The 22,960-nt window shown below is 44.3% G+C and overlaps 1 protein-coding gene across 1 annotated transcript in view; it reads left to right on the top strand.

The window, feature by feature from the left end:
• The window catches only part of STK32B (serine/threonine kinase 32B), a 613,395-nt gene that overhangs the window by 378,459 nt on the left and 211,976 nt on the right, over positions 1-22,960 (top strand). Inside the window, exons 7-8 of the mRNA XM_063923372.1 lie at positions 5,567-5,670; positions 18,844-18,960. Coding sequence (XP_063779442.1) covers positions 5,567-5,670; positions 18,844-18,960 — 221 coding nt within the window. The remainder of the gene's footprint in view (positions 1-5,566; positions 5,671-18,843; positions 18,961-22,960) is intronic.

Below are 22,960 nucleotides of genomic sequence, written 5' to 3' on the forward strand. Positions count from 1 at the left end.
ACAAACAGCACGGAGGACCCAGCCGAGGTCATAGACCAAAAGATGGATGACATTTTACAATTAAAATGGGAGTTTCGAAGGAAACACAATCTCACACTCGCTGCTGTGGGTAATGAGCTGACCAGTTGGGTGTCATGGTTGAACCCACGAAATTGGTTCTCGGGCTTAGGAGAATGGGCCCAAGGTATTATTATGGATGTAGGAAAATTTCTTTTGTGTATTCTGGGAGTCGTCATATTGGTTGGCCTGATATTTAGATGCGTTCGGGTTTTAGCGAAGCGTAAAAGTAATACCAGGGTGATGAGTCTAAGGAGCGAGGACACTGTACTAACAACGACTAATTTGATGTATGACCCAACTATAGAGACAATGTTGTGATGAAAATGTGATTCCACGGTCCGTTTCTTTCACCCGTTTCTCCTTTGTTTTCCTCCAAGGTACAAAGACATCCGCTTGGAAGAAGAATTTGACAACCTTTTACACAGACCACTGATGGACAATGCCATAGACCCCCAATATCCCTAGTGACTTTAACTTTTACGATAGCCCAATACTTTAAAGATTGTAAGTCTATGGACATTGAGAAAGCTTTTTGCTCAGCATTTATAGCAAAAGCATCGGGAGACTACAGTCAACATGTACATCGAGACAAGACATCAGACAAGACCTCAATCAGCAAATGTATATTAAACTCACATAGTTTATGACTGCATTTACCATAATTGCTTCTTATCTTCATTTCTACAACCTTCAGGTAATGACACACATAGTCGATAGGGAATATAGGCACAGATATCAGCACTCACATATCCCCCCAATCATGTATCATCAACTAAATGTGCTCCCCCATTTGTTGCAACCAAAAGCCGAAAAGAGCTCAGTAAAGTTTGACAGCCCATCCACAGACCCGTAATACGGGATAAGAAGGATTCAAATGTATACTTCGCAATACCTCGAAGCTTGATTTAAAACACGTACGGCACGATGATACATGACCCCTCAAACATGGATTCATACACACATGCTTCTACTATCTCACTAGGTCATACCTTTTTCCCACCTTCCTCTCTCCTCCCTTTACCCAATCATAAAATGGTATTTACATTATGACATATATTTTTCTTTTTGAACTGTTTTAGGAAGTGGCAGTTATTGATGACTGCCAAAGGGTGGACTGTCAAAGTCAGAAAAATATCATGCTACACGTTGCCATATATTCACCTCATGCGCTTGCCCGCTGCACATGCACTTTCTCTGGCGTGCGTGCACATATTCGCAAATTGCGTGACGGCGCCCCCTCGGCCATGCGCTCGAGCGCGTGGTATGTGCATTTACGGTAGAGTTTGTGTGCGTCTAGCGGGCGACTCAATTGTTAAATAATAAAACCAAATAGTATGTTTTATAGATAATGTTCCCCTTAATAATGACTGTAAGTTTGTTTAATGTAGATGGTCGCTGGACAGAGGAATTCCTCTTTGTATGGTACGAAGGGTCAGACAGGGTTTGAACAGCTGTGTCTGGTACCTAACTAAAGAACATTTTATTAGAAACAATCCGGTGCTGGTTAGGTAAAGATTAATCGCTCCTGCGTATAGATATGGCCATTAGTATTTTCTGGACATTTACTATATTTGCGATTCATTACCCATGCGGCGGGAATCTTCAGATTCCCTCCCACCTGAGCAGTTTGATATAGTCGCAGCCCACCTGTTCAAACTAACCTATGACCTTTTGTTATGATGCGAGGAGACATTCCTGTGTCCAATGAACAATAAGATTATAGGTCCCTTTGTAGTATACTGTACTCAGTGTATATAAGATCAGCCAGCCTGGGCAGCTCTCTCACTCTCCACAAACGGTTTTCATCTTGACTAACTTGGAGCTGGTACCAGAAAGCTGCGCAGCGATCATTCCCAGTGTGTGTAAGTAATTCTCTGCAAACCAACTTGTTCTCTGTTTGTATTGGCCATTCCCTCTCTCTCTGTTATAGTATAAGTTTGTGACGTTATTGTATATTTCTGTCTAGATATTCTGTTAGAATTATATGTTAGTTTGTAGTGTATGACTTGTAAACTGTTTCCCCTTTTCAATATAACTAAAAGCTTGTTAGTAAAGGTGTTGGAACCTTAGCAAGGTATCGTGTGTTCATTACATTGCAGAGGGTAATAGGAGCATCTCGATCGCTCAAATCAGCTTTAGTATTAACAAGGTTAAGCAGCGTTATACAGTATTTCAGTACAAGGTTTTACAGCATAAGAGTATCCTTTCGGTGTGTTACATTTAAGGTTTACTGATTGTCATCCTGTGAACGTCTGCGCCGCTCGTGTTCTCCTCGTGGACTCGAGCGTCCGCTACGCTGGTAGCGTAGCATTACGGTAGTCGCCCGCCTATAACGTGCTCGACACCACGCATTAAGCTGTGAACGAGCGTGTCGCATGTGCGTCTCGATCACGGCTGAGCGTATGCTACGCTAAGTGCGTACCCTTACGGTACCCCATACGCCAATTGTGTACTGTGTCTCTTACCCATTATTGTGAATGTTATAAGATAAATAGTTAGCTTTATCAACCATCTGGGATGAAAACTTCCAGTTTCAGGCCTTGCCCTTTGGCCTGTCCACACCTCAGATGGTCTTCACCAAGGTCTTGGCTATTCAGGCTTTAATCTGCTCAGTGCTCCTTCCTCGCAAGGTGTCCATACATCTTTTCATACATTTGCTGGGCAAGATGGTTGCTGCTTACGAGGCAATCCAATATGGCAGATTTCATGCCCAACCATTTCAGCTGGATCTCCTGGACAAATGGTTGGCCAGGAAGATGGTTACGTCAAAACATTATCATCGTATCTGGAAAAAGTATGATTCCTGGTGTGAAAGTAGAAAGGTGTATGCCATGGGAATTTAGAGTTGGTCGTTTTCTACTTTTCCTTCAAGCGGGTGTGGATATGGGCCTACATTTAAGCTCCATCAAAGTCCAGATTTCGTCGCTCTCTATTTTCTCCCAGAAACAGCTTGCCATGTTGGCGGAAGTACAAACTTTCCTAACAGGAGTTCTTCATATGCAACCGCCCTTCATGCCTCCCACGGCTCCGTGGGATCTTAATGTGGTTTTGTCCTATCTCCAATTAGACTGGTTTGAACCCTTACATAGGGTGGAGTTAAAATTTCTCACCTGGAAGATGGTGATGTAGTTAGCTTTGGCATCTGCCAGACGTGTCTCTGAATTAGGGGCCTTATCCTGTAAAAGCCCTTATTTGATTTTTCATGAAGACAATGCGGAACTCAGAACCCGTCCTCAGTTTTTGCCAAAAGTGGTTTCGGCTTTTCATGTCAATCAACCCATTGTAGTTCCGGTATTGTCTGATGCTTCTGTTGGTCCAGATACCCTGGATGTGGTGAGGGCTCTGAAGATTTATGTCAAACGGACTGCTCGTCATCAGAAATCTGACTTGCTGTTTGTCCTTTATGATGCCACCAAGATTGGTCATCCGGCTTCTAAGCAATCAATTGCTCATTGGCTCAGGTTGACCATTCAACAAGCTTATACTTTGGCGGCTCTGCCTTTGCCGACGTCTATTCAGGCTCACTCAACGAGATTGGTGGGCTCTTACTGGGCTGCTGCCCAGGGTGTCTCGGCCTTACAGTTGTGCGGAGCTGCTCCTCGGCACAACTGTAAGGCCGAGACACCCCGGGCAGCTGCCTTTGTTAAGTTCTATAGGTTCGACACCTTGGCCTAGAATGACCTTTGTTAAATTCTATAGGTTTGACACCTTGGCTAAGGATGACCTTCAGTTTGGTCAGGCGGTTTTACAGGGGTCTCAGCACTCTCCCACCCGTTTGGGAGCTTTGGGACTTCCCCATGGTACTAAAGTACAGATACCCAGTATCTACTAGGACGTAAGAGAAAATAGAAATTTAATACCTACCGGTAATTCCTTTTCTCCTAGTCCGTAGTGGATACTGGGCACGCACCTCAGTGCTTTGATTCCTGCTTACCTGAGTAAGTATTTGGTTGACCCGCCGTTGCAGACCCTATATGTTGTTGGGATATTTTGCTATCCTGGTTAGGTTGGTATTGCTATCCTCTTTTCTGGTTAGCGCCCTCCTTTCGGTTTTGGTTGTGTGTTGGCTTGTTGCCTCACCGCTGTTGGATTTGTTCTTTTCTCATGGTATGTCTATCTCCTCGGGCACAGTTTTCCTAGACTGAGTCTGGTAGGAGGGGCATAGAGGGGAGGAGCCAGCACACACATACACACACTAAAGGTTTTAAAGTGCCAGGCTCCAGTGGACCCAATCTATACCCCATGGTACTAAAGTACAGATTACCAGTATTCACTACGGACTAGGAGAAAAGGAATTACCGGTAGGTATTAAATTCCTATTTTTTTTTATGTCACTTCCAAGTGGATATTCTTCAATCTGTTTTTTAAACACCTTGCTGCATCATCATTTATTGTTGAATAATAAGCAGACCACCTTAACAGTTGTTTTTATTACAATATATTATTAATAAAAGTAAATTTTTTAGCTATGATCTATGTGGATACTTTGTGGATATGAGGCCTCATTAGGTGTATTCCTTTTTTTTCTCCTTCGTTGCCTGGTTTATCAATTTAGATACAAATGGCACACCTTCCCTCATCCCATACATCTATATCATTTGAATTATTAATTTTGCAACATTATTATAACAATCTTTATTATTATTATTATTATTATTATTATTAGAAGTAGTAATAGTAGTAGCAGTAATAATAATAATAATAATAATAATAATCTGATAGTTTGAGTGTGGGCATTTCCTTTTGTTGAGATTTGTTGAGTCCCCGACGGGTTGAAGTGCAGTGTGCATGTGCAGACAGCCATTGTTCATGTGCATTACACATAAGCCTAAACGGAGGATGAGGCTGATGGGAGGAGAACACCATTATACCTCATCGGAGTGGTGAGCCTTATTAAATACTGCCAGCATATTTGCTACGTTCACTGCGATACTAAACAAAATATGCTGCCACCAATAAGCATCATTGTTAAATGGAGTCAGTCCAGCTCTGCTGAGGCCTGCGTGCTACGCCTTAGGCAGTACGAGGTGTAATGGTTAGCATTACTGCCTCTTACCACCACAGCCCTGTGTGGAGTTTGTATATTCTCCCTGGGCTTGCGTGGGTTCTTCTAGGCTCTCTGGTTTCCTCCCACAATCCAAAAATATACAGTTAGGTTAATTGGCTCCTGACCAAAATGAACCCTAATGTGTGTGTACATGTGTTTGGGGCAGACAAGATGGGCCAAGTGGTTCATATCTGCCGTCACATTCTAGGTTTCTGTTCAGTCTTGGGACATTGCTGTATTACAATTGGGAGTTCAATCACATGAGTGGGGATGGTATCAGGATCCATGTGGTAGATGTAACCGATGAAATGGCAAAGGCCAAATTTCCTTCTGTGCAATAACATGAAAGCAATGTGCTCACTTTTATGTATAGTATTATACTGTCTAGATATCTGTGTTTTGCAATGTTGCTGTTATATTCTAAACTATAACATTCATGGTTTATATTTAATATTTTAGCTCCGGAAGTATTCCAGTCATTCATGGAAGCGGGGCCCGGGTACTCCTATCCTGTAGACTGGTGGTCGTTAGGAATCACAGCGTACGAGCTACTGAGAGGTTGGGTAAGTGGATTTGCCATCTCCAAATTGGACTCAATATAACAGATGCCTGATGTTCCTGCCTGCACACTAACAACATCTTTCCTGATTGGCTGTGATGCTAAGCAGGGAGGGACAAGTGCATCTAAGGGCTTTATTAGTGTTATATGGCTCACATCCAATCCTGGGGCGCAACAATGTGATTTTGGTTGGGCATTTTCATCCCCTCAAATCATAACACCACTGGCAGCAAAGTAAATAAATGTTTTAAGTGTTTACGAACTGATCCTAACTGTATTAGTTTTATATTCACTAATAGAAGCATTCCTTTGTGAACACTTCTAAACGGTCATGTGACACAGGTAAGCTAGCAATTATTGAGTACCAAAGGGCTGAATATTGGCCAAGTACAAACAATGCTTGTTGTCTTATTATATATTCCGATAGAGGAAAAAATAGTCCTTGAATTATATGGCATGTACAGTATCTGTGAATTCTTGGTGGACAAACTCTGAAGCTCTCATAAGACGACCTCATACATTGTAGAGCCATATTAAGGGGCTAAGATATAGAGCATTTTCTATTCCAAATTATAGGATGTACAGGGTGATTCAAAAGTCACAGTACACCCTTTTGTTTCAAAAACTGTGCTGGAAATGGGAAAACTGACTTAGATTCAAGATGGCCGATCTCAAGATGGCGCCCGTGTTCGGTACATACCCAAAAAGATAGCCCACCTCACCCATATCTTACTGGAAGCCCACCTCACCCATATCTTACTGGAGTATTCAGTTTTCCCATTTCCTGCACAGTTTTTGAAACAAAAGGGTGTACTGCGACTTTTGAATCACCCTATATAATGACACAGTCATATAATTAAAAATGTAAAATAATTAATCTGGGATTTTTATGAATATGCCATTATCAGGGGTTTTACTAGCACTAAACATGAAAGTCCAAAATGCAGACTTTAGAATTAATAGTGGCACATACAGTAGCTTATTGAACACATGTAAAGTCTTCAACACACAAATAATCAAAAAGGTAAACATCTACATTATAAATAAATATTAAGTGTCAGTGGTAAACATACATACAAACATAGGACAAATCTCGTACACACACAAGGAAGCAGGCATGTAAAACTGTAATCCTACTGTTAGGATTAGGGTATTCGATTAGTGCAGTTTTTTGGACCAGTCTGAAAAACTGCACTTTTTGCCCGTTTTAAGGCTGAATTTACATTGGACCTATTCAATGAGCATGCCATATTTTCGCATGGTTGAAAAATCCGGCACTGGCGAAAACCACGTATATCAGTGAATTCGCCACGATACATGTGTTTTTTGCCAAATCTGTGGGCGTTTCCGCCTGTTTTTGGCACAATTTTTGCCCATGCCGATTTGACAAAAAAAAAAAGTGAAACGACATGGGTGAAAAGAGATTAAAAAACAGGCGTAAATGCTCACAAATGAATACCCTGTGTCGAATTAGTGCGGTTTTTTCATCATGTACTGTACATAAGGATAATATGACTTTATCATATACTGTACATAAACACCATAAATAATCCCTTTATGAAGACATTGAAGCAGAAAACATTGGGTTAAGACTTTGGGGTAAATTTACTAAGGTCCCGATTTTGACCGAGATGCCGTTTTTTCATCAAAGTGTCATCTCGGTAATTTACTAAGCAATAATCACGGCAGTGATGAGGGCATTCGTAATATTTTGAAGTCCTAGGAAAAAAATCACGAATGAATACACCATCGGTCAAAACGCGGCTGTTTAAGTATGAATCTCGGTCATTTACTAAGAAGTGCAAAGCAAAAAAAAAACAAACACTGCCGTGAAAAATTACAACTCGTAAAAAAGTGCTAAAAAAAAACAGACCTTTTTTTTTTATTCGTGATTGGATAGGCATGCACGGATCCATGAGATCCGTGCATGTATATCAGTGGGAAGGGGTGGGAAAGTGCTTATTTTTAAAAAAAAAATTGCGTGGGGTCCCCCCTCCTAAGCATAACCAGCCTCGGGCTCTTTGAGCCGATCCTGGTTGCAGAAATATGGGGGAAAAATTGACAGGGGTTCCCCCATATTTAAGCAACCAGCATCGGGCTCTGCGCCTGGTCCTGGTTCCAAAAATACGGGGGACAAAAAGAGTAGGGGTCCCCCGTATTTTTAAAACCAGCACCGGGCTCCACTAGCTGGACAGATAATGCCACAGCCGGGGGTCACTTTTATATAGTGCCCTGCGGCCGTGGCATCAAAAATCCAACTAGTCACCCCTGGCCAGGGTACCCTGTGGGAGTGGGGACCCCTTCAATCAAGGGGTCCCCCCCCCCCCCCAGCCACCCAAGGGCCAGGGGTGAAGCCCGAGGCTGTCCCCCCCCATCCAATGGGCTGCGGATGGGGGGGCTGATAGCCTTTGTTGTAAAAGAAAAGATATTGTTTTTAGTAGCAGTACTACAAGTCCCAGCAAGCCTCCCCCGCATGCTGGTACTTGGAGAACCACAAGTACCAGCATGCGGCGGAAAAACGGGCCCGCTGGTACCTGTAGTACTACGACTAAAAAAATACCCAAAAAAACACAAGACACACACACCGTGAAAGTATAATTTTATTACATACATACACACATACATACATACTTACCTTATGTTCCCACGCAGGTCGGTCCTCTTCTCCAGTAGAATCCAAGGGGTACCTGTTGAAGAAATTATACTCACGAGATCCAGGGGTCCAGGGTCCTCGGGGAATCCAGGTGTAATCCACGTACTTGAAAAAAAATAACAAAACGGACACCCGAGCCACGCACTAAAAGGGGACCCATGTTTGCACATGGATCCCCTTTTCCCGACTGCCAGAAACCCACTCTGACTGATGTCTAAGTGGGTTTTTTCAGCCAATCAGGGAGTGCCACGTTGTAGCACTCTCCTGATCGGCTGTGTGCTCCTGTCCTAACTGACAGGCGGCACACGGCAGTGTTACAATGTAGCGCCTATGCGCTACATTGTAACCAATGCTGGGAACTTTCTGCTCAGCGGTGACGTCACTTTAGGTCAACCGCAGGGCAGAAAGTTCCCAGCATTGGTTACAATGTAGCGCATAGGCGCTACATTGTAACACTGCCGTGTGCTGCCTGTCAGTTAGGACAGGAGCACACAGCCGATCAGGAGAGTGCTACAACGTGGCACTCCCTGATTGGCTGAAGAAACCCACTTAGACATCAGTCAGAGTGGGTTTCTGGCAGTCGGGAAAAGGGGATCCATGTGCAAACATGGGTCCCCTTTTAGTGCGTGGCTCGGGTGTCCGTTTTGTTATTTTTTTCAAGTACGTGGATTACACCTGGATTCCCCGAGGACCCTGGACCCCTGGATCTCGTGAGTATAATTTCTTCAACAGGTACCCCTTGGATTCTACTGGAGAAGAGGACCGACCTGCGTGGGAACATAAGGTAAGTATGTATGTATGTGTGTATGTATGTAATAAAATTATACTTTCACGGTGTGTGTGTCTTGTGTTTTTTTGGGTATTTTTTTAGTCGTAGTACTACAGGTACCAGCGGGCCCGTTTTTCCGCCGCATGCTGGTACTTGTGGTTCTCCAAGTACCAGCATGCGGGGGAGGCTTGCTGGGACTTGTAGTACTGCTACTAAAAACAATATCTTTTCATTTACATCAAAGGCTATCAGCCCCCCCATCCGCAGCCCATTGGATGGGGGGGGACAGCCTCGGGCTTCACCCCTGGCCCTTGGGTGGCTGGGGGGTGGGGGACCCCTTGATTGAAGGGGTCCCCACTCCCCCAGGGTACCCCGGCCAGGGGTGACTAGTTGGATTTTTGATGCCACGGCCGCAGGGCACTATATAAAAGTGACCCCCGGCTGTGGCATTATCTGTCCAGCTAGTGGAGCCCGGTGCTGGTTTTAAAAATACGGGGGACCCCTACTCTTTTTGTCCCCCATATTTTTGGAACCAGGACCAGGCGCAGAGCCCGATGCTGGTTGCTTAAATATGGGGGAACCCCTGTCATTTTTTTCCCAATATTTTTGCAACCAGGATCGGCTCAAAGAGCCCGAGGCTGGTTATGCTTAGGAGGGGGGACCCCACGCAATTTTTTATTTAGATTTTACAGTGTTTAATTTAAAAAAAAAAAAAAAAAAAAAGAACCCCAGCACGGATCACACAGATCCGGCCGAGATTAATTGTAAAAAAGTCGGCAGTGTTTTGCTAATCACTGCCGTAAAAAAAAAAAAAAAAAACACGAATGACATCGACATCGGAAGAAAAGAAAAACCCGAATACGACAGCTTAGTAAATTAGTCGTAATAAATTCAAAAAGTTGCAGTTTTACACTTTCGATGTCATTCGTGATTGAACTTTGACCTTTTTCCGAAAATTACGAATGTTAGTAAATTTACCCCTTTATTGGGACACATGAGCTTGGATGAAGATGAACAGTATCTAAATATTGGTGTTATATATGTGGGAATTTTTGATTATAAGCGAAATGTTAGATTAATTCTGAATGAATGCGTATTAGCTGAAACACTGGATGAATTATGCATATTTGCCTTTATTTGTATGTGTGGGTTCTTGTTATATTTTGATTTATGGGGGTCATTCCGAGTTGTTCGCTCGCAAGCGGATTTTAGCAGATTTGCTCATGCTAAGCCGCCGCCTACTGGGAGTGAATCTTAGCATCTTAAAATTGCGAACGAAGTATTCGCAATATTGCGATTACACACCTCGTAGCAGTTTCTGAGTAGCTTCAGACTTACTCGGCATCTGCGATCAGTTCAGTGCTTGTCGTTCCTGGTTTGACGTCACAAACACACCCAGCGTTCGCCCAGACACTCCCCCGTTTCTCCGGCAACTCCTGCGTTTTTTCCGGAAACGGTAGCGTTTTTTCCCACACGCCCATAAAACGGCCTGTTTCCGCCCAGTAACACCCATTTCCTGTCAATCACATTACGATCGCCAGAACGATGAAAAAGCCGTGAGTAAAATTCCTAAGTGCATAGCAAATTTACTTGGCGCAGTCCGGACATTGCGCATGCGCATTAAGCGGAAAATCGCTGCGATGCGAAGATTTTTACAGAGCGAACAACTCGGAATGACCCCCAATGTATGACTGGCCCAGCACAACAATACACTGGATCTCAGCTGCTGCTGATAACATAGAATTTAAAGTAGGGAAAGTTTAATAATAATTAAGTAATGAACATGATTAAAGTAAAATGAAACAATTTCAGTAACATTAGTAGAATACTGTTGATTAGTAGAATACTGTTTTCTTTTCTTTTCATTCGTTTCAATTGCAGTATTTTTAACAATATATGAGTCCTTTAGATTATTTATTAGGATGACTACCAAATGACTTGTGCCCTCTTTTATCTTTATCTCTGAAATGGTTTAAACAGTAAAGGTCCTCTGTCTGCATTAAGGGGGTAATTCCAAGTTGATCGCAGCAGGATTTTTGATAGCAATTGGGCAAAACCATGTGCACTGCAGGGGAGGCAGATATAACTAGAGATGAGCGGGTTCGGTTTCTCTGAATCCGAACCCGCCAGAACTTCATGTTTTTTTTCACGGGTCCGAGCGACTCGGATCTTCCCGCCTTGCTCGGTTAACCCGAGCGCGCCCGAACGTCATCATGACGCTGTCGGATTCTCGCGAGGCTCGGATTCTATCGCGAGACTCGGATTCTATATAAGGAGCCGCGCGTCGCCGCCATTTTCACACGTGCATTGAGATTGATAGGGAGAGGACGTGGCTGGCGTCCTCTCCGTTTAGAATAGATTAGAGAGACACTTGATTTACTAATTTTGGGGAGCATTAGGAGTACTCAGTACAGTGCAGAGTTTTGCTGATAGTGACCAGTGACCACCAGTTTTATTTATAATCCGTTCTCTGCCTGAAAAAAGCGATACACAGCACACAGTGACTCAGTCACATACCATATCTGTGTGCACTGCTCAGGCTCAGGCCAGTGTGCTGCATCATCTATTATCTATATATAATATTATATATATCTGTCTGACTGCTCAGCTCACACAGCTTATAATTGTGGGGGAGACTGGGGAGCACTACTGCAGTGCCAGTTATAGGTTATAGCAGGAGCCAGGAGTACATAATATATTATATAGTGAGTGACCACCAGACACACAGTGCAGTTTATTTAATATATCCGTTCTCTGCCTGAAAAAAGCGATACACACAGTGACTCAGTCAGTCACATACCATATCTGTGTGCACTGCTCAGGCTCAGGCCAGTGTGCTGCATCATCTATATATATTATATATCTGTCTGACTGCTCAGCTCACACAGCTTATAATTGTGGGGGAGACTGGGGAGCACTACTGCAGTGCCAGTTATAGGTTATAGCAGGAGCCAGGAGTACATAATATTATATTAAAATTAAACAGTGCACACTTTTGCTGCAGGAGTGCCACTGCCAGTGTGACTAGTGACCAGTGACCTGACCACCAGTATATATAATATTAGTAGTATACTATCTCTTTATCAACCAGTCTATATTAGCAGCAGACACAGTACAGTGCGGTAGTTCACGGCTGTGGCTACCTCTGTGTCGGCACTCGGCAGCCCGTCCATAATTGTATATACCACCTAACCGTGGTTTTTTTTTCTTTCTTTATACATACATACTAGTTACGAGTATACTATCTCTTTATCAACCAGTCTATATATTAGCAGCAGACACAGTACAGTGCGGTAGTTCACGGCTGTGGCTACCTCTGTGTCGGCACTCGGCAGCCCGTCCATAATTGTATATACCACCTAACCGTGGTTTTTTTTTCTTTCTTTATACATACATACTAGTTACGAGTATACTATCTCTTTATCAACCAGTCTATATATTAGCAGCAGACACAGTACAGTGCGGTAGTTCACGGCTGTGGCTACCTCTGTGTCGGCACTCGGCAGCCCGTCCATAATTGTATATACCACCTAACCGTGGTTTTTTTTTCTTTCTTTATACATACATACTAGTTACGAGTATACTATCTCTTTATCAACCAGTCTATATATTAGCAGCAGACACAGTACAGTGCGGTAGTTCACGGCTGTGGCTACCTCTGTGTCGGCACTCGGCAGCCCGTCCATAATTGTATATACCACCTAACCGTGGTTTTTTTTTTCTTTCTTTATACATACATACTAGTTACGAGTATACTATCTCTTTATCAACCAGTCTATATATTAGCAGCAGACGCAGTACAGTGCGGTAGTTCACGGCTGTGGCTACCTCTGTGTCGGCACTCGGCAGCCCGTCCATAATTGTATATACCACCTAACCGTGGTTTTTTTTTCTTTCTTTATACATACATACTAGTTACGAGTATACTATCTCTTTATCAACCAGTCTATATATTAGCAGCAGACACAGTACAGTGCGGTAGTTCACGGCTGTGGCTACCTCTGTGTCGGCACTCGGCAGCCCGTCCATAATTGTATATACCACCTAACCGTGGTTTTTTTTTCTTTCTTTATACATACATACTAGTTACGAGTATACTATCTCTTTATCAACCAGTCTATATTAGCAGCAGACACAGTACAGTGCGGTAGTTCACGGCTGTGGCTACCTCTGTGTCGGCACTCGGCAGCCCGTCCATAATTGTATACTAGTATCCAATCCATCCATCTCCATTGTTTACCTGAGGTGCCTTTTAGTTGTGCCTATTAAAATATGGAGAACAAAAATGTTGAGGTTCCAAAATTAGGGAAAGATCAAGATCCACTTCCACCTCGTGCTGAAGCTGCTGCCACTAGTCATGGCCGAGACGATGAAATGCCAGCAACGTCGTCTGCCAAGGCCGATGCCCAATGTCATAGTACAGAGCATGTCAAATCCAAAACACCAAATATCAGTAAAAAAAGGACTCCAAAACCTAAAATAAAATTGTCGGAGGAGAAGCGTAAACTTGCCAATATGCCATTTACCACACGGAGTGGCAAGGAACGGCTGAGGCCCTGGCCTATGTTCATGGCTAGTGGTTCAGCTTCACATGAGGATGGAAGCACTCAGCCTCTCGCTAGAAAAATGAAAAGACTCAAGCTGGCAAAAGCAGCACAGCAAAGAACTGTGCATTCTTCGAAATCCCAAATCCACAAGGAGAGTCCAATTGTGTCGGTTGCGATGCCTGACCTTCCCAACACTGGACGTGAAGAGCATGCGCCTTCCACCATTTGCACGCCCCCTGCAAGTGCTGGAAGGAGCACCCGCAGTCCAGTTCCTGATAGTCAGATTGAAGATGTCAGTGTTGAAGTACACCAGGATGAGGAGGATATGGGTGTTGCTGGCGCTGGGGAGGACATTGACCAGGAGGATTCTGATGGTGAGGTGGTTTGTTTAAGTCAGGCACCCGGGGAGACACCTGTTGTCCGTGGGAGGAATATGGCCGTTGACATGCCAGGTGAAAATACCAAAAAAATCAGCTCTTCGGTGTGGAGGTATTTCACCAGAAATGCGGACAACAGGTGTCAAGCCGTGTGTTCCCTTTGTCAAGCTGTAATAAGTAGGGGTAAGGACGTTAACCACCTCGGAACATCCTCCCTTATACGTCACCTGCAGCGCATTCATAATAAGTCAGTGACAAGTTCAAAAACTTTGGGTGACAGCGGAAGCAGTCCACTGACCAGTAAATCCCTTCCTCTTGTAACCAAGCTCACGCAAACCACCCCACCAACTCCCTCAGTGTCAATTTCCTCCTTCCCCAGGAATGCCAATAGTCCTGCAGGCCATGTCACTGGCAATTCTGACGAGTCCTCTCCTGCCTGGGATTCCTCCGATGCATCCTTGCGTGTAACGCCTACTGCTGCTGGCGCTGCTGTTGTTGCCGCTGGGAGTCGATGGTCATCCCAGAGGGGAAGTCGTAAGCCCACTTGTACTACTTCCAGTAAGCAATTGACTGTTCAACAGTCCTTTGCGAGGAAGATGAAATATCACAGCAGTCATCCTACTGCAAAGCGGATAACTGAGTCCTTGACAACTATGTTGGTGTTAGACGTGCGTCCGGTATCCGCCGTTAGTTCACAGGGAACTAGACAATTTATTGAGGCAGTGTGCCCCCGTTACCAAATACCATCTAGGTTCCACTTCTCTAGGCAGGCGATACCGAGAATGTACACGGACGTCAGAAAAAGACTCACCAGTGTCCTAAAAAATGCAGTTGTACCCAATGTCCACTTAACCACGGACATGTGGACAAGTGGAGCAGGGCAGGGTCAGGACTATATGACTGTGACAGCCCACTGGGTAGATGTATGGACTCCCGCCGCAAGAACAGCAGCGGCGGCACCAGTAGCAGCATCTCGCAAACGCCAACTCTTTCCTAGGCAGGCTACGCTTTGTATCACCGCTTTCCAGAATACGCACACAGCTGAAAACCTCTTACGGCAACTGAGGAAGATCATCGCGGAATGGCTTACCCCAATTGGACTCTCCTGTGGATTTGTGGCATCGGACAACGCCAGCAATATTGTGTGTGCATTAAATATGGGCAAATTCCAGCACGTCCCATGTTTTGCACATACCTTGAATTTGGTGGTGCAGAATTTTTTAAAAAACGACAGGGGCGTGCAAGAGATGCTGTCGGTGGCCAGAAAAATTGCGGGACACTTTCGGCGTACAGGCACCACGTACAGAAGACTGGAGCACCACCAAAAACTACTGAACCTGCCCTGCCATCATCTGAAGCAAGAAGTGGTAACGAGGTGGAATTCAACCCTCTATATGCTTCAGAGGTTGGAGGAGCAGCAAAAGGCCATTCAAGCCTATACAATTGAGCACGATATAGTAGGTGGAATGCACCTGTCTCAAGTGCAGTGGAGAATGATTTCAACGTTGTGCAAGGTTCTGATGCCCTTTGAACTTGCCACACGTGAAGTCAGTTCAGACACTGCCAGCCTGAGTCAGGTCATTCCCCTCATCAGGCTTTTGCAGAAGAAGCTGGAGGCATTGAAGAAGGAGCTAAAAGGGAGCGATTCCGCTAGGCATGTGGGACTTGTGGATGCAGCCCTTAATTCGCTTAACAAGGATTCACGGGTGGTCAATCTGTTGAAATCAGAGCACTACATTTTGGCCACCGTGCTCGATCCTAGATTTAAAGCCTACCTTGGATCTCTCTTTCCGGCAGACACAGGTCTGCTGGGGTTGAAAGACCTGCTGGTGACAAAATTGTCAAGTCAAGCGGAACGCGACCTGTCAACATCTCCTCCTTCACATTCTCCCGCAACTGGGGGTGCGAGGAAAAGGCTCAGAATTCCGAGCCCACCCGCTGGCGGTGATGCAGGGCAGTCTGGAGCGACTGCTGATGCTGACATCTGGTCCGGACTGAAGGACCTGACAACGATTACGGACATGTCGTCTACTGTCACTGCATATGATTCTCTCAACATTGATAGAATGGTGGAGGATTATATGAGTGACCGCATCCAAGTAGGCACGTCACACAGTCCGTACTTATACTGGCAGGAAAAAGAGGCAATTTGGAGGCCCTTGCACAAACTGGCTTTATTCTACCTAAGTTGCCCTCCCACAAGTGTGTACTCCGAAAGAGTGTTTAGTGCCGCCGCTCACCTTGTCAGCAATCGGCGTACGAGGTTACATCCAGAAAATGTGGAGAAGATGATGTTCATTAAAATGAATTATAATCAATTCCTCCGCGGAGACATTGACCAGCAGCAATTGCCTCCACAAAGTACACAGGGAGCTGAGATGGTGGATTCCAGTGGGGACGAATTGATAATCTGTGAGGAGGGGGATGTACACGGTGATATATCGGAGGGTGAAGATGAGGTGGACATCTTGCCTCTGTAGAGCCAGTTTGTGCAAGGAGAGATTAATTGCTTCTTTTTTGGGGGGGGTCCAAACCAACCCGTCATATCAGTCACAGTCGTGTGGCAGACCCTGTCACTGAAATGATGGGTTGGTTAAAGTGTGCATGTCCTGTTTTGTTTATACAACATAAGGGTGGGTGGGAGGGCCCAAGGACAATTCCATCTTGCACCTCTTTTTTCTTTTCTTTTTCTTTGCATCATGTGCTGATTGGGGAGGGTTTTTTGGAAGGGACATCCTGCGTGACACTGCAGTGCCACTCCTAGATGGGCCCGGTGTTTGTGTCGGCCACTAGGGTCGCTAATCTTACTCACACAGCTACCTCATTGCGCCTCTTTTTTTCTTTGCGTTATGTGCTGTTTGGGGAGGGTTTTTTGGAAGGGACATCCTGCGTGACACTGCAGTGCCACTCCTAGATGGGCCCGGTGTTTGTGTCGGCCACTAGGGTCGCTAATCTTACTCACACAGCTACCTCATTGCGCCTCTTTTTTTCTTTGCGTCATGTGCTGTTTGGGGAGGGTTTTTTGGAAGGGACATCCTGCGTGACACTGCAGTGCCACTCCTAGATGGGCCCGGTGTTTGTGTCGGCCACTAGGGTCGCTAATCTTACTCACACAGCTACCTCATTGCGCCTCTTTTTTTCTTTGCGTCATGTGCTGTTTGGGGAGGGTTTTTTGGAAGGGACATCCTGCGTGACACTGCAGTGCCACTCCTAGATGGGCCCGGTGTTTGTGTCGGCCACTAGGGTCGCTTATCTTACTCACACAGCGACCTCGGTGCAAATTTTAGGACTAAAAATAATATTGTGAGGTGTGAGGTATTCAGAATAGACTGAAAATGAGTGTAAATTATGGTTTTTGAGGTTAATAATACTTTGGGATCAAAATGACCCCCAAATTCTATGATTTAAGCTGTTTTTTAGTGTTTTTTGAAAAAAACACCCGAATCCAAAACACACCCGAATCCGACAAAAAAAATTTGGTGAGGTTTTGCCAAAACGCGTTCGAACCCAAAACACGGCCGCGGAACCGAACCCAAAACCAAAACACAAAACCCGAAAAATTTCAGGCGCTCATCTCTAGATATAACATGTGCAGAAAGAGTTAGATTTGGGTGGGTTATTTTATTTCTGTGCAGGGTAAATACTGGCTGCTTTATTTTTACACTGCAAATTAGATTGCAGACTGAACACACCCCACCCAAATCTATCTCTCTCTGCACATGTTATTTCTGCCTCCCCTGCAGTGCACATGGTTTTGCCCAATTGCTAACAAAAATCCTGCTGCGATCAACTTGGAATTACCCCCTAAGTTCCTGTAGTTTGTACTTCAAAAGGGCAGTGGCTGTGGTGGTACAAAGTTTGGCATATTCTGATGGCAGGAACAGGGAACACTTGTGCCACATTTAATTTAGGTACAAGAGAGTACCTTGATTTGTGGCCAGCCCTGGAGTGCGTCTCCTAGCTTGTCATGGAAACCAGGAATCACCTTCCAGGTTAATGTCATGAGACTGTTCCTTTACTCTGTACATCAATGATACAGTTAAAAGTAATTAAGATATTCCCATTATGTGCTCACTCTAATGATGGATTTAAGATGTACAGTATTAGATGACAAAACAGGATTTTGTGACAAAAATGGAAGCGCTGAAGAAAACAGACTTTGTAGTGATTTTTTTGTCACCATTTGTACAATGTGCATATTTAGCCTGGAATAGAAATACCCCAAAAGTACAATAGGTAGGTCTAGCACTGCAAACTTATATTACAGACTTGGATGTATCCGTGTTTCTTGGTATCCTAAAGACAGACAATTTGGCACTTTGTATAAAGTTCTGTATTGCTGCGTATTTTGCATTTTACACTGAGTTGACTTATGTCACATGTCCTTTATTCACCAATGCATGATAATACTTTCTGCATACAGTGGTACTGTGGTTTCTATAGTATAATAGTATAGTGATACTTATCACATACAATCATAATTGCTGACTGTCCCTGATTGTCAGGAAGACTCTATGATGTTAGGATGATCTCTCAGCCTGGAAATCTCCCTGTTGCCATGCTGTTTGGGTGCCAACATAGGGATTATGTCATCATTGGTCCAAAGCACGGCCTCCTATCACACTGGCACCTTACTTATAACTTGGTAAATAGAGAAACATCAGGGCAGAGCTCCACAACCTCAGAATGTGTCACAGCATGTGGCCAGTATTCATTCACAAGTCACACACACTTTGTAAAGCTTATTCTCATATTTTGATGAATGTTGAATTTTAAGAAAATTGTATTAACTGCCACTGCTAACACTTTACTGTGTTCCCATTTATTTCAGAGGCCTTATGAAATTCATTCAACTACTCCTATAGATGACATTCTTAACATGTTCAAGATAGAAAGAGTGCATTATTCCTCCGCGTGGTGTAAAAACATGGTGGCATTACTAAAAAAGGTACACCTTTTGCACATTTAATACACATTAAATGTGTGTGCTAATGCATTGAAAACTGTACTTTACATTTGGAAGCAAAATTATACTCAGTGGGACAGAATAGTGCAGCACAATACAATTTGCACCAATGATTTATTTTTTATTTTGCTCATTTTATAGTACGTTCTGCCCCTTTTCCCCACTGCAGGCAGTTTATGTGGACTTCAGTTGAGTAGAGTAATGCAGGGTCCTCTTCTAAACATGAGCGTTTTGGCATATGTGTCCCCAGTGCTCGGAGCCCATGCTGTGGAGTTGCCCATGATCTCTTAAAGATGTCTTAAAAGCAGATCTGGGGCCTCACAATGGAGCAGGGGCCTTGGATGAGGTGTCAACCCATCATTGCCAGATCCCCTCACCTCTGGCCCTGTAACTGTACCTCCTGTAGTTCTGCTCCCGTAACCTTCCCCTCTGTATCCCCCTTGTCCCATTCCTTGAGAATCCTGAGGTTCCCACCTGGCTCTCCCCTGGTTTTATTGGGAAAATACTGTAGACCTGTAGTCATCAGTTCCCTGATTGTCTAGAACAGTGGATCTCAAACTCGATCCCCAGGAGCCCACACAGTGCACGTTTTCCAGATCACCTAGCAGGTGCACAGGTGTATTCTTAACTCACTGACACATTTTAAAAGAGCCACAGGTGAAGCTGATTATTTCACTTGCAATTCTATGAGGAGACCTGGAAAACGTGAACTGTTTGGGGTCCTGAGGACAGAATTTGAGAACCTGTGGTCTAGAACACATCGCCTTCTATATAACAATTAGCTACAGATCAATGTGCCTTAAAATCTAATAATTCCAGCAGCGTAATGAAATGTGTCACCCAAGCCAAAATTTACCAGTAATCCTTTCTGCAGCATCTGCGAATAAATCCAGAGTTCCTTGCGGCATGCCCTACTAACCTTGCTGCACATAACTAACCCTAAATCAATTATGACATCTAAAGGAACACGCTCAGGTACTGTATGATACATATTTAATTAGCGGTTACATTTGGTGCGGCTGACATACTTTGAGAAGGAAGATGAGGATATTGTACTACACTATCTAAAATCACATTTTCTTTAAAGTTCACATGGGGATTTCTGCATTTAACTGAAACCATCACATCAGTTTATATCAGGGCCAACAACTAAGTCTGTTGCAGAAAGACTGGAAGTAAAAAACAAGCTGGTATATCATCACTGTTCTATTAATGCTGTGATTTTATATGGCATTTTTCTCTGAAGTGCGTCCTTGAGAATACCTTATATATTTTAGTTGGTACTTGAAAACACACTTTTATGATCCCAGCAGAAAATGTTTCCAGATTAACCAGCAGACATTAAATATAGTTGACACTTCTCGCCACAAAGCAACTCGTCCAAATGTTATTGCTAAAGCTATAGCGACAATATGGATAACATTTTTTTGAAATGTAGGAAAGTATTTATGCAGTACTTAAAATGAAACAGCCCATGGATTACCAAATAAACATCAGCCAGTAGAACATTTATTTGCCTTTTTATTCACAGGGCATTATTTGCCACATTGTGCTATCAATGCTTTTAATTAACACTACACTGACTTCTTAAGAGCATTCTATATTATGCTGCATATTTTACCTGTTTACTGTACATATATTCTTTTACTGTTTAAACAAATTGTATGTATTAAAATAGGATTTTGATAACCTACCGGTAAATCCTTTTCTCCTAGTCCGTAGAGGATGCTGGGGACGACATCAAGACCATGGGGTATAGACGGGATCCGCAGGAGACATGGGCACACTAAAGACTTTTCATTGGGTGTGAACTGTCTCCTCCCTCTATGCCCCTCCTCCAGACCTCAGTTGTAGGAACTGTGCCCAGGGAGACTGACATTTCGAGGAAAGGAATTACTTAACTAGTGGTGAGATATCTACCAACTCACACCCTCAACCATGCCGCACACATGGCATTCAACATAACACACGCCAACAGGCATGAACTAATTGCAGCAACATGCTGAAACCAAGATAACACAACTTGTGTAACTGTAATAACTAAACTGCAGGTAAAGTACGCACTGGGACGGGCGCCCAGCATCCTCTACGGACTAGGAGAAAAGGATTTACCGGTAGGTTATCAAAATCCTATTTTCTCATACGTCCTAGAGGATGCTGGGGACGACATCAAGACCATGGGGTCTATACCAAAGCTCCAGTACGGGCGGGAGAGTGCGGATGACCCTGCAGCACTGATTGACCAAACTTTAGGTCCTCATCGGCCAAGGTGTCAAACTTGTAGAATTTTGCAAATGCGTTTGACCCTGACCAAGTAGCTGCTCGGCAAAGTTGTAATGCCGAGACCCCCCGGGCAGCCGCCCAGGAGGAGCCCACCTTCCTAGTAGAATGGGCCTTCACCGACATCGGTAACGGCAATCCAGCAGTAGAATGAGCTTGCTGAATCGTACCTCTGATCCAGCGCGCAATAGTCTGCTTGGAAGCAGGACACCCAATCTTGTTGGGTTCATACAGGACAAACAAAACCTCTGTTTTCCGTATTCGAGCTGTTCTAGCGACATTAATCTTCAAAGCTCTAACCACATCTAGAGACTTTGACTCAGCGAACGTGTCAGTAGCAACTGGCACCACAATAGGTTGGTTTATGTGGAAAGAGGAAACCACCTTTGGAAGAAAATGTTGATGAGTTCTCAACTCTGCCCTATCTTCATGGAAGATCAGGTAGGGGCTCTTGTGGGACAAGGTCCCCAATTCAGACACCCGCCTTGCGGATGCCAATGCCAAAAGCATCACCACTTTCCAAGTGAGAAACTTCAACTCTTTCTTGTAGAGGCTCAAACCAACCTGATTGAAGGAACTGCAACACCACATTAAGGTCCCATGGTGCCACTGGAGGCCCAAATGGAGGCTGGATGTGCAGAACCCCTTTCACGAACGTCTGAACTTCTGGAAAGGAGGCCAATTGTTTTTTAAAGAAAATTATAAGGCCGAAATCTGGACCTTGATTGACCCCAATCTAAGGCCCGCATCCACGGCAGCCTGCAGAAAATGGAGAAAACGTCCCAACTCAAACTCTTCCGTAGGAGCCTTCTTGGATTCACACCAAGACACATATTTTCTCCAAATACGGTGGTAATGTTTAGACGTTACTCCTTTCCTGGCCTGAATAAGAGTGGGGATAACTTCCTTGGGAATACCCTTTCGGGCTAGGATCTGATGCTCAACAGCCATGCCATCAAACGTAGCCGCGGTATGTCTTGATACACACACGGCCCCTGCTGTAGTAGGTCCTCTCGAGGAGGAAGAAGCCGAGGATCTTCTATAAGCAACTCCTGAAGATCTGGATACCAAGCCCTCCTTGGCCAGTCTGGGGCAATGAAGATTGCTCAAACTCTTGTTCTTATTATTATTTTGAGAACTTTTGGAATCAGTGGAAGTGGAGGGAAAACATATACCAACCGAAACACCCACTGCGTCACCAGTGTATCCACTGCTATTGCTTGAGGGTCTCTCGACCAGGAACAATATCTCTGAAGCTTCTTGTTTAGATGAGATGCCATCATGTCTACTTGAGGAACTCCCCAAAGACTCGTCACCTCTGCGAAGACTTCTTGGTGGAGGCCCCACTCTCCTGAATGGAGATCGTGTCTGCTGAGGAAGTCTTCTTCCCAGTTGTCCACTCCCGGAATGAAAATTGCTGACAGAGCTCTAACATGTCTTTCTGCCCAGAGGAGAATCCTTGTCACCTTTTCCATTGCCTCTCTGCTTTTCGTTCCGCCTTGCCTGTTTATGTACGCAACTGCTGTTACATTGTCCGACTGGATCTGCACGGGATCTTGAAGAAGATGTACCGCTTGTAGAAGGCCGTTGTAAATGGCTCTCAATTCCAGAACGGACCTTTCCCCCTGTGTGACAGCTCTCCAGCCTCGGAGACTTGCATCCGTGGTTATTAGGACCCAGTCGTGAATCCCAAACCTGCGTC

This window comes from Pseudophryne corroboree, chromosome 1 (assembly GCF_028390025.1).
Source record: "Pseudophryne corroboree isolate aPseCor3 chromosome 1, aPseCor3.hap2, whole genome shotgun sequence".
NCBI classification, from domain to species: Eukaryota; Metazoa; Chordata; class Amphibia; order Anura; family Myobatrachidae; genus Pseudophryne; species Pseudophryne corroboree.